The 12,500-nt window shown below is 43.0% G+C and overlaps 1 protein-coding gene across 6 annotated transcripts in view; it reads left to right on the top strand.

The window, feature by feature from the left end:
* The first annotated feature begins 3,329 nt into the window (after window positions 1–3,329).
* LOC113639727 (ribonuclease inhibitor-like) overlaps window positions 3,330–12,500 on the top strand; it is a 12,888-nt gene continuing 3,717 nt past the window's right edge. The window contains exons 1-8 of one of the 6 annotated variants that reach the window (XM_027141775.2): window positions 3,330–3,416; window positions 3,606–3,672; window positions 5,093–5,266; window positions 9,058–9,231; window positions 9,667–9,840; window positions 10,871–11,044; window positions 11,446–11,613; window positions 11,945–12,112. In XM_027141775.2, coding sequence (XP_026997576.2) covers window positions 3,653–3,672; window positions 5,093–5,266; window positions 9,058–9,231; window positions 9,667–9,840; window positions 10,871–11,044; window positions 11,446–11,613; window positions 11,945–12,112 — 1,052 coding nt within the window. In that variant the 5' untranslated portion in view covers window positions 3,330–3,416; window positions 3,606–3,652. Of the gene's footprint in view, window positions 3,417–3,605; window positions 3,673–5,092; window positions 5,267–8,166; window positions 8,994–9,057; window positions 9,232–9,666; window positions 9,841–10,870; window positions 11,045–11,445; window positions 11,614–11,944; window positions 12,113–12,500 lie in introns of those variants that run through there. The other 5 variants (XM_027141780.2, XM_047800155.1, XM_027141779.2 and 2 more) reach the window with 5 other exon arrangements.

Here is a 12,500-nt window from a genome sequence, read left to right as displayed (position 1 = left end):
TGTGTGTGTGTGTGTGTGTGTGTGTGTGTCTGTGTGTGTGTGTGTGTGTGTGTGTGTGTGTGTGTGTGTGTGTGTGTATGTCTGTGTGACTTTCCATTATGCAAATAAATATTCTTCTTCTGTTCAGAGAAAAACAAACACAAGTCTAAGGTGACAGGAGCCTGAAGCAGTTCTGAGGAAAACCACAGTGTGTTAAACTCACTCACACACACAGTATAACACACAGCTGTAATGTAAAGTAATAAACACACACACTATAACACACAGCTGTAATGTACAGTAATAAACACACACACAGTATAACACACAGCTGAAATGTACAGTAATAAACACACACACTATAACACACAGCTGTAATGTACAGTAATAAACACACACACACTATAACACACAGCTGTAATGTACAGTAATAAACACACACACTATAACACACAGCTGTAATGTACAGTAATAAACACACACACAGTATAACACACAGCTGTAATGTACAGTAATAAACACACACACTATAACACACAGCTGAAATGTACAGTAATAAACACACACACTATAACACACAGCTGTAATGTACAGTAATAAACACACACACTATAACACACAGCTGTAATGTACAGTAATAAACACACACACTATAACACAGCTGTAATGTACAGTAATAAACACACACACACACTATAACACACAGCTGTAATATACAGTAATAAACTCACACACACAGTATAACACACAGCTGTAATGTACAGTAATAAACACACACACACAGTATAACACACAGCTGTAATGTACAGTAATAAACACACACACACAGTATAACACACAGCTGTAATGTACAGTAATAAACACACACACACTATAACACACAGCTGTAATGTACAGTAATAAACACACACACACACACACACTATAACACACAGCTGTAATGTACAGTAATAAACACACACACACACTATAACACACAGCTGTAATGTATACAGTAATAAACACACACACTATAACACACAGCTGTAATGTACAGTAATAAACACACACAGTATAACACACAGCTGTAATGTACAGTAATAAACACACACAGTATAACACACAGCTGTAATGTACAGTAATAAACACACACACACAGTATAACACACAGCTGTAATGTACAGTAATAAACACACACACTATAACACAGCTGTAATGTACAGTAATAAACACACACACTATAACACACAGCTGTAATGTACAGTAATAAACACACACACTATAACACACAGCTGTAATGTACAGTAATAAACACACACACACTATAACACACAGCTGTAATGTACAGTAATAAACACACACACAGTATAACACACAGCTGTAATGTACAGTAATAAACACACACACTATAACACACAGCTGTAATGTACAGTAATAAACACACACACTATAACACACAGCTGTAATGTACAGTAATAAACACACACACTATAACACACAGCTGTAATGTACAGTAATAAACACACACACTATAACACACAGCTGTAATGTACAGTAATAAACACACACACTATAACACAGCTGTAATGTACAGTAATAAACTCACACACACAGTATAACACACAGCTGTAATGTACAGTAATAAACACACACACTATAACACACAGCTGTAATGTACAGTAATAAACACACACACACTATAACACACAGCTGTAATGTACAGTAATAAACACACACACTATAACACACAGCTGTAATGTACAGTAATAAACACACACACTATAACACACAGCTGTAATGTACAGTAATAAACACACACACAGTATAACACACAGCTGTAATGTACAGTAATAAACACACACACACTATAACACACAGCTGTAATGTACAGTAATAAACACACACACTATAACACAGCTGTAATGTACAGTAATAAACACACACACTATAACACACAGCTGTAATGTACAGTAATAAACACACACTATAACACAGCTGTAATGTACAGTAATAAACACACACACTATAACACACAGCTGTAATGTACAGTAATAAACACACACACACAGTATAACACACAGCTGTAATGTACAGTAATAAACACACACACTATAACACACAGCTGTAATGTACAGTAATAAACACACACACACACAGTATAACACACAGCTGTAATGTACAGTAATAAACACACACACACAGTATAACACACAGCTGTAATGTACAGTAATAAACACACACAGTATAACACACAGCTGTAATGTACAGTAATAAACACACACAGTATAACACACAGCTGTAATGTACAGTAATAAACACACACAGTATAACACACAGCTGTAATGTACAGTAATAAACACACACACTATAACACACAGCTGTAATGTACAGTAATAAACACACACACACTATAACACACAGCTGTAATGTACAGTAATAAACACACACACTATAACACACAGCTGTAATGTACAGTAATAAACACACACACTATAACACACAGCTGTAATGTACAGTAATAAACACACACACACTATAACACACAGCTGTAATGTACAGTAATAAACACACACACTATAACACACAGCTGTAATGTACAGTAATAAACACACACACTATAACACACAGCTGTAATGTACAGTAATAAACACACACACACTATAACACACAGCTGTAATGTACAGTAATAAACACACACACTATAACACAGCTGTAATGTACAGTAATAAACACACACACACACTATAACACACAGCTGTAATATACAGTAATAAACACACACACACAGTATAACACACAGCTGTAATGTACAGTAATAAACACACACACTATAACACACAGCTGTAATGTACAGTAATAAACACACACAGTATAACACACAGCTGTAATGTACAGTAATAAACACACACACACACACTATAACACACAGCTGTAATGTACAGTAATAAACACACACAGTATAACACACAGCTGTAATGTACAGTAATAAACACACACACACACTATAACACACAGCTGTAATGTACAGTAATAAACACACACACACACTATAACACACAGCTGTAATGTACAGTAATAAACACACACACTATAACACACAGCTGTAATGTACAGTAATAAACACACACACACACTATAACACACAGCTGTAATGTACAGTAATAAACAATTATAAAAACGGTGTGGTTTCCTCTGCACTGGCCCTTTGTGGGTAAGACAGGACACCGCTGGGGGTAATACAGGACACTTCTGTGGGTAAGACAGGACACCGCTGGGGGTAAGACAGGACACTGCTGGGGGTAAGACAGGACACCGCTGGGGGTAAGACAGGACACCGCTGGGGGTAAGACAGGACACCGCTACAATAACCACACCTTGCTTTCAGAGGAAATGAAAGCAGACACAATGAGAAACAGAAACTCAGCAGCTGTCGAGGAGGACGACGGAGTGGAAACACAGTGAGTGTTAAATATCGAGCTCTAATACGGTTACTGTACATTTATACTGAATGTAGTGTTCTTACTTTTATTTAATCTTTTCTCACTTGCACTGGATGTCAGGACATAGGGACACTGCATACAGCTTATAAATATATATAACTTGTATATAAGCATAAAGCTTTAGAAAATGTGTTCATTCTTTTGTAGCTGTATCCTGCAAGGAACCAGAACCTTCTGGATTATTCTCTGTGGACATGACGAAGAACGGTCAGAGGTAAGAGATTCGACATGACAAGTGTGTGTGAAGCTTGTAGAACTAACTCTGGTCCTGATGCTACAGATGGAATGTGTTGGATAACAGCTGTTAAACGTATCCATGGTTCAGTGGACATGTAGAACTCGGTGTCTTATTACAACACAGGACAACTTCATTAACACAGGACAACTTCATTAACACAGGACAACTTCATTAACACAGGACAACTTCATTAACACAGGACAACTTCATTAACACAGGACAACTTCATTAACACAGGACAACTTCATTAACACAGGACAACTCGTTTGTTGTTGACAGTAAAGCCGGACGCACAGTGCACAGGTTCCACAGGATAAACACAATGCTTAGCACACACAGGAGGGTAAAGATGGTTCTGCTCACTACAAACAAGACAACACAGAAATCTGACTCACAGATTATAATAAAGATGGAAGTCATACAGCATCAAACATAAAACCTACTGATGACCAGTACACGACCCAGCAGGGTGAAGTAAACAATACAGTAGTGAACTTACAGGACACATCTTATGGGAAAGATTCAAACACACAAGGCTGAGTGCCCACCTTCAGGCCCACATCTCACCAACACAAAGGAACAGAGAGAAAGGAAATGAGGTCTATTTATAAACCTCAGCTGAGGATTATGGGTAATGAAGTGCACTGAAAAACGGTGATGCAGCCTGCAGAGGATTGTGGGAAATGTAGTATAAAGGAAGAAGGAAGAACAAGTCTAATGCACAACAAGTGTGAACATCCAGAAATAAACCCAGCTGCTCTGATGTGTGGTGTTGACAAATGTCCCATAGTCTCATCGTCTGTCTCATGGACTGGACAGTTAAACCTCACTGTTGTTTCCATGACAACAAATTTGAAAAGTAAAGTATTTTGAGGCTCCAGTGTTCTTCTATATAAAGACTCAGCAGGGTGGTTTTACTTCACTGCTCACACTTCTAGTGTTAAAAAGAACAAACTGAGTATTGGGGGTATGTGCTGCTCCAGTCCCACCTGAACGTCTTGTCCACTGGTACACCTGAACGTCTTGTCCACTGGGACACCTGAACGTCTTGTCCACTGGGACACCTGAACATTTACCTGTATCAGCCCAGTCGTACGTCTCAGCTGACTTTATTATAGACGTCCTGCAGTTCTAAGATAATAACAATAATATTTAAACATTCACATTTGCATTACAATTATTTAAAAATGTGTAATGAGTACTTTTATAAAAATAAATAATATTTATGTAGGAATTATAATGATCCTAGTGTAAGTCTGCTATGTAAACTATAGGGTTGAGACGTTGCAGAGATTTAGTTTATTGTCTGTGACAATTAAATGAGCTTCTACAGCCACGTACACACCCTGTTACTCACATGGAGTAAGATCTTATTGTACCTTAATTTCCCTCCTAGACTGCAACCTTCTGACCTGACGGAGGAAAGCTGTAGAGTTCTGTCCTCAGTTCTCAGCTCCATCTCCTCCAGACTAACAGACCTGGACCTGAGTGACAACAACCTGCAGGATTCAGGAGTGAAGCTGCTCTCTGATGGACTGAAGGTTCCACACTGTACACTGAAGACTCTGAGGTCAGATCTTCACTTTATCACTGCACCTCACTGACATCTACATTTCTACACTGGGACAATAAAACCCACTTAGAAAATATCTTATTAATTACATATAGAAAATATTTGGGCTGATACAAACCAGCAGCTTCAGATGTTTCATACAGTGGAGAAAAATATTCTCTTCAATACTAAACCTAAAGCAACTATAACAATAGACAATGTCTCAAAGCAGTTTTATAGAATATAAGAAATCTAGAACCAAAAAAAAAAGATTTAATATTAGATCAACTTAAAATTATTTGTATTTATCCTTAATTTTATCCATGGTCCAAGATGGCGGTGTGGCAGTAGCACACAGTGACCACTCCGGATACAACATACTGAGGGGTGTGTACAACTACTGATAGTACACGGAGACTAGAGGGAGCCGTGTTCATGTGTACATCAGCCAGGAGTTAACAGTATAGAAATCATGCAACAACCAACCTGCATGATGATGTGTTGGAAAGGCTTCATGACCTGCTGACATCAGGCCTCGGTCCTCTGTGTCGCCTGATATCAGTGACCAGGAGAAGGGATGCGGAAGCGCTGTAAGCGGGCAGGTGTACGTGCTAGGCTAATCGGCTAGACGGGTCACCTCGTTTTGTGCCGATAGAACAGCAGCTCTGTGTGGTAAGGCTCGCCGTAGTGGTGTGTGTGTGTTTACATCAACACAGAATGGTATAAGAACTCTCTGCTTGTTTCTAGTTACTGCTCATCGCTAGTGGAGTCTGTGCCATGTTGGTAAATAAAATGTCCTGCATCTAACAGTCACAAACTCCACTAGTTAATGCTAAAGAAGCTCTATGTGAGCTCTATGTGGTTATTAGCGATCTGCAGAATGTTCACCCCAACGGACTGTTTATCATCACCGGAGATTTCAATAATGCAAATCTCAAGTCAGTGCTCCCTAAATCCCATCAACATGTGGACTTTGCAACAAGAGGGAAAACATGCTGGGTCTTGTTTACACAAACATTCCCGGCGCGTATCGAGCCCCGCCCCTGACCTGCGGCCCCACCTCGGCTACTCAGACCACTACATTTACATTTACATTTACATTTACAGCATGTGACAGACTCCTTATCCAGAGCGACGTACATAAGAGCTTAAATCTCTAACACTGACTACATTAATGCTGCTCACTGGGTTACAGACTTAAGATACCATGAGTTTAAAACTTTTGTTCAAAGTTACAATGAAAAAGTGTCAAAGGTTTTTTTTTTTTAATGCAAAAGATAAGGAAGGAAGTGCTAGTTGAAGTGTTTCCTGAATAAGTAGGTCTTCAACCGCCGCATGAAAATAGCCAGTGACTCAGCTGTCCGGACCTCTAGGGGAAGTTCATTCCACCACCTCGGTGCCAGAACAGAACAGAGTCTTGTAGTAAACTTGCCTCTTACCCTGAGAGATGGTGGGACCAGTCGAGCAGTGTGGGGTGTAGGGTGTGGGGTGCAGTGTGAGGAGTGATGAGGGCTTTGAGGTAAGAGGGAGATGGTCTGTTTTTGGCTTTGTAGGCCAGCATCAGTGTTTTGAATCGGATGTGTGCAGCTACCGGAAGCCAGTGGAGGGATCGCAGCAGCGGGGGGGTGTGGAGAACTTTGGCAGGTTGAAGACAAGCAGCTGCATTTTGAATCATTTGCAGAGGACGGATTCATATGTAGACCTGCCAGCAGTGTGTTACAGTAATCCAGTCTAGAAATGACAAGAGACTGAACAAGTACCTGAGCAGTCTGTGTGGGGAAAATGGCCGAATCCTTCTAATGTTGTAGACCACATCTCTGTTATGTTAATTAGGCATACAGACGACTCGTCAGACTCTAAACCGGTTCTGAGGCAGATGAAAACCTGGCCATCAGGAGCCACCTCTGCTCTTCAGGACTGCTCTGAGTGCACTGACTGGAACATCTTCAGGGAGGCTGCAACCAACGGCGACTCCATCAACTTGGAGGAGTTCACGGCATCAGTGACCAGCTACATCGTCAGGTGCAACCAGGGAGGCTCCAACCAGAAGCCGTGGATGACTGCAAACACGTGTGCACTGCTGCAGACTAGAGACCTAGCCTTCAGAACAGGGGACAGGGCGGCCCTAAGAACATCAAGGGCCAAACTGTCCCGAGTCCTCAGCCACTTCCAGGACAGCAGAGACACCGGCACATGTGTCAGGGCATACAGGTGATCATGAGCTACAAGACAGCTTCACCTTCCTGTGATAGACTTCTATGGTTTAAGGTGCAGAACAATGTAGCGGCAAGGAAGACCGTCCCACCCCTCAACGATCAGGTACTCTGTCTATCCACGATTGACGTGAGGAGAACTCTGCAGAGTTAACCCAAGGTAGGCTGCTCTACCAGACAGTATTCCTGGCAGGGTGCTCAGGGACAGCTAACGGATGTCTTCACTGACATCAACATTTCCCTGAGCAGCTCTGTTGTTTCTACGTGTCTCAAGACTACTATCATCCCCATGCCAAAGAAGTCTACAGTGTCCTGCCTCAATGACTATCATCCAGTCACACTCACACCCATCGTCATGAAGTGTTTCTAGAAGCACCTACAGTTTGTGTATTGTCCAAACCGCTCCTCAGACGATGCCGTTACCACGGCCCTCCACTTAGCCCTCGTTCACCTGGACAATAAAGACACTTATGTACGAATTCTGTTCATAGACTTTAGTTCAGCATTCAATACAATCTAAACACCTCACACACACTCTTGACCCCACACACACACCCCTCACACACACTCTTCACCCCACACACACCTCACACACACTCTTCACCCCACACACACACACCCCTCACACACACTCTTGACCCCACAAACACCCCTCACACACACTCTTGACCCCACACACACCCCTCACACACACTCTTCACCACACACACCCCTCACACACACTCTTCACCCCACACACACACCCCTCGCACACACTCTTCACCCCACACACCCCTCACTCACACTCTTTATGGGTTAGGCAACAATTGTGGTTGGAAAAATGCAGTTTTGTTTAAAATCCTCTAGCCTTGTCTGAAGGCTCAGTGAGTCAGTCAGTGCCCATGACCCTGTCCCAGGTTCACCCACTATACTAATAGCCACTGCCTGTCTGAACACCCCACAACACCACACAACACCCCACAACACCCCATAACAGCCCACAACACCCCACAACACCCCACAACACCCCACAACACCTACACTCACTTATTTTTCCTGCTTCCAAAAAACCCCTCAGGAACTGACTATTGACCTCCCTCCTGGTAATGACCTACTCCTGGTAATGACCTACTCCTGGTAATGACCTCCCTCCTGGTAATGACCTACTCCTGGTAATGACCTTCTCCTGGTAATGACCTCCCTCCTGGTAATGACCTACTCCTGGTAATGACCTTCTCCTGGTAATGACCTCCCTCCTGGTAATGACCTTCTCCTGGTAATGACCTTCTCCTGGTAATGACCTCCCTCCTGGTAATGACCTTCTCTTGGTAATGACCTTCTCCTGGTAATGACCTTCTCCTGGTAATGACCTTCTCCTGGTAATGACCTCCCTCCTGGTAATGACCTTCTCCTGGTAATGACCTTCTCCTGGTAATGACCTTCTCCTGGTAATGACCTCCCTCCTTGTAATGACCTTCTCCTGGTAATGACCTGCCTCCTTGTAATGACCTTCTCCTGGTAATGACCTGCCTCCTTGTAATGACCTTCTCCTGGTAATGACCTGCCTCCACAGTTCCAAGATCATCATTAGTGTTATTTATGGTGTGTATTTTCCAGGTTGTGTTGGTGTGATCTCTCAGAGGAAAGCTGTAGACTTCTGTCCTCAGTTCTCAGTTCTAACCCCTCCAGTCTGAGAGAACTGGACCTGAGTGGCAACAAACTGCAGGATTTAAAATTGAAGCATCTTTCTGTTGGACTGAAGGATCCACACTGCAGCCTGGAGACACTCAGGTAATATCATCACTTTTATAAAAGAATCTTTCACACAGATTTTCCCTTGCAGCTTGTTGGCTCACTCATTTGTTTGAAGCTGGGGTTGAACATATGGTGCTGTATCTCCTGCACCTTCTGTCCTTTGTAGGTTCCTTTCCTTCACTGTAGAACCCACAAATGCAGTAGACCCAGGGCCAAGGTTCGAAGACAGGCAAGCTGAAAGAAGAGTAATGTAAAAAAAAATTCTCTCTCTCTCTCTCTCTCTCTCCCTTTCTTCCCCCCTCTCCCCACTTCCCTCCCCTCTCTCTCCCTCTCTCTCTCTCTCCCTCTCTCTCTCCCTATCTCTCCCTTTCTCTTGCTCTCTCTCCCCCTCTCTCCCCCTCTCCCTTTCTCTCCCCCCCTCTCCCCCCTTCTCTCCCTTTCTCTCGTTCCCCCCCCCCTCTCTTACCCTAGGTTGTGTTTGTGTGACCTGACAGAGGAAAGCTGTAGAGTTCTGTCCTCAGTTCTCAGCTCCATCTCCTCCAGACTAACAGACCTGGACCTGAGTAACAACAACCTGCAGGATTCAGGAGTGAAGCTGCTCTCTGATGGACTGAAGGTTCCACACTGTACACTGAAGACTCTGAGGTACATCACTGCTGATGTTGTTTCCCTTCAGCCTCTTCAGTAGCGGTCACCACAACAGCCAGAGTTCTGTCCTGTCTGTCCTGTCTGTCCAGCCTGTCCTGTCTGTCCTGACACAACCCTCACTTTTTACGACTGGCACTAAGAGTAAACACTCAACCACCGTGGAACTGATTCAGAATAATTCATCTTGTACAATAACACACACCTTTCCAGACATTCCTTTATTTACAGGAGGCACTTTTACCAGGTCAGTGAGGTGATGAAAGAATACAGAGTCGATTCTGGAGACCCTGGTTGTGAGTTTGGGGATGGGATGGAAGTACATACTGAAATCTGGAGGAAACTCACATGGACAAAGAGAGAACACTGGAGACGCCACACAATTACCTAGAGCTTAGCAATCCATTTAAGGGAGTCCAAGGAAGCAAAATTGCCCATGTTGTTGTCAGGGTGACCATCTGGGGCATACTATCTGTCAATCACATGAAAAAGGGCAAGTGTGTCATGCTCCAAGTGTGTCATGCTCCAAGTGTGTCATGCTCCAAGTGTGTCATGCTCCAAGTGTGTCATGCTGCCCTGTGATTCTTCATGAACAGCAATTCAAAAACAAGTGTTTGTCTTTCTTTATATGTCTTGGAGAAAGTGCATGTTAGCCTTCATGCTGCCTGGTTGGTGGCTGTTGTGTGTAAGAATGGAAAGGGGCTTTGGGAAGTCATGGCCTAATGGTTAGAGAGTCTGACTCGTAACCCTAAGGTTGTGGGTTCGAGTCTCGGGCCGGCCACGACTGAAGTCCCCCCCCCCCCCACTGCTCCCTGGGCTGCCCACTGCTCCGGGTGTGTGTGTGTGTGTGTGTGTGTGTGTGTGTGTGTGTGTGTGTGTGTACGCACTTTGGATGTGTTAAATGCAGAGAACAAATTCTGAGTCTGTGGTCACCGTACTTAGCCGTATGTCACATCACTTTAGAAGACAGCTGACTGCTGGGATGTAATCAGCAGTGTGTGTGTGATATATACCATCATTTCTTCTACAGGTTGTGTTTGTGTGACCTGACAGAGGAAAGCTGTAGAGTTCTGTCCTCAGTTCTCGGCTCCATCTCCTCCAGACTAACAGACCTGGACCTGAGTAACAACAACCTGCAGGATTCAGGAGTGAAGCTGCTCTCTGATGGACTGAAGGTTCCACACTGTACACTGAAGACTCTGAGGTCAGATCATTAATCATCTTCACAAACATGTTTCTGGTTGTTTTTAGTGTGTTGATATTGGCATCGTTGAGGGTGTGATGATGTTTTACTGGTGAAGGATTATTGTAGAGATTTTAGGACTAATTGAGGACAAGAGAATATTCTGGATCCGTGTGGATGACTGGATGTGGGATGTATTTTTCTATCAACTGACTAAATCTAGGGTTAGGGTTAGGGTTAGGGTTCACCTGTTGGTCTGGGGGAGCTAGAAGACCCTTTAGAAGGATGTGATGGTGACATGGATAAAAACTGGGGCCTGCTGCATCTGACGGTGTGTCCTGTGAAGTTCTCCACACAGTCTTAGAGAAGCTGCAGATCAGGGACAGATAAAAGAGATGTGTTATGTCATTTTTTACTTCTAGATTGTATGGTTGCTGTCTGAGAGAGGAAAGCTGTAGAGCTCTGGCCTCAGTCCTGAGATCCTCCAGACTGAGAGAACTGGATCTGACGGATAATAAAGTGCAGGATTCAGGAGTCAGGCTGCTCTCTGATGGACTGAAGGATCCAAGCTGTACACTGCAGACTCTGAGGTCACATCTTCATGTTCTTAAGCACAATATTGTCTGTGTGGTTGTGCAGATAATTGGGGATAGTGCGTCTTATTGTAAAGATGATCTGTACGTACTGAAGCTGTGGTGGAAGTGCCAGGGTTTATATGTACAGTACCTTATACAGATGTTTGTAATAAAACCAGGTACGTAAGGATCTGTCATTATATTAGAAATAGTCTACACTGGAACCTTGTGTTCAGCTTATAACTCTTTATTTGCTTTAACTGTATAACGGTGTTATAACACAGATATAAACACATGACATAAGTGTTGGTGTGAATTTTGTATATTGTGTATATTTCTCTTCCAGGTTGTGTTTGTGTGATCTTTCAGAGGAAAGCTGTAGATTTCTGTCCTCCGTCCTGAGATCCTCCAGACTGAGAGAACTGAATCTGTGGGATAATAAAGTGCAGGATTCAGGAGTGAAGCAGCTCTCGGCTGGACTGCAGATGCCCCACTGTGCGCTGGAGAAACTGGAGTAAAATCTTTATTTATTTTAATCTTGATATAAATCAGATTGTGTGTGAGAGGATTTTTACACAACACTCTAACGTAAAGGTTATTAAAGCTCCAGCACAAAACATTCACACAGCCTTTTTATTCTAAATAAGTGTCAGTAAAGTTCTGATCTATTTTACCAAACCATATCACTGTAGTCACCTCTTACCATCACAGGGGCTTTTGTCCTCAGAGCAGAGGGCAGTAACCTCGGCTACTCTCCTCTGTTGTGTGAGTCTCAGACAGACGTCGTAGGTGAGCTGTGGATTTGCCAGTCTACCTCATTTTACCTCAGCTTTAACTTCTCATCACTCCTTTGATTTGCTGGTGCTAACAGAGACGTCACCACAGAACACTGCTACACCAGC

This window comes from Tachysurus fulvidraco, chromosome 14 (assembly GCF_022655615.1).
Source record: "Tachysurus fulvidraco isolate hzauxx_2018 chromosome 14, HZAU_PFXX_2.0, whole genome shotgun sequence".
Taxonomy (NCBI): domain Eukaryota; kingdom Metazoa; phylum Chordata; class Actinopteri; order Siluriformes; family Bagridae; genus Tachysurus; species Tachysurus fulvidraco.
Note: the sequence above shows the minus strand (reverse complement) of the source record. Positions and strands in the feature narration are given on the sequence as shown.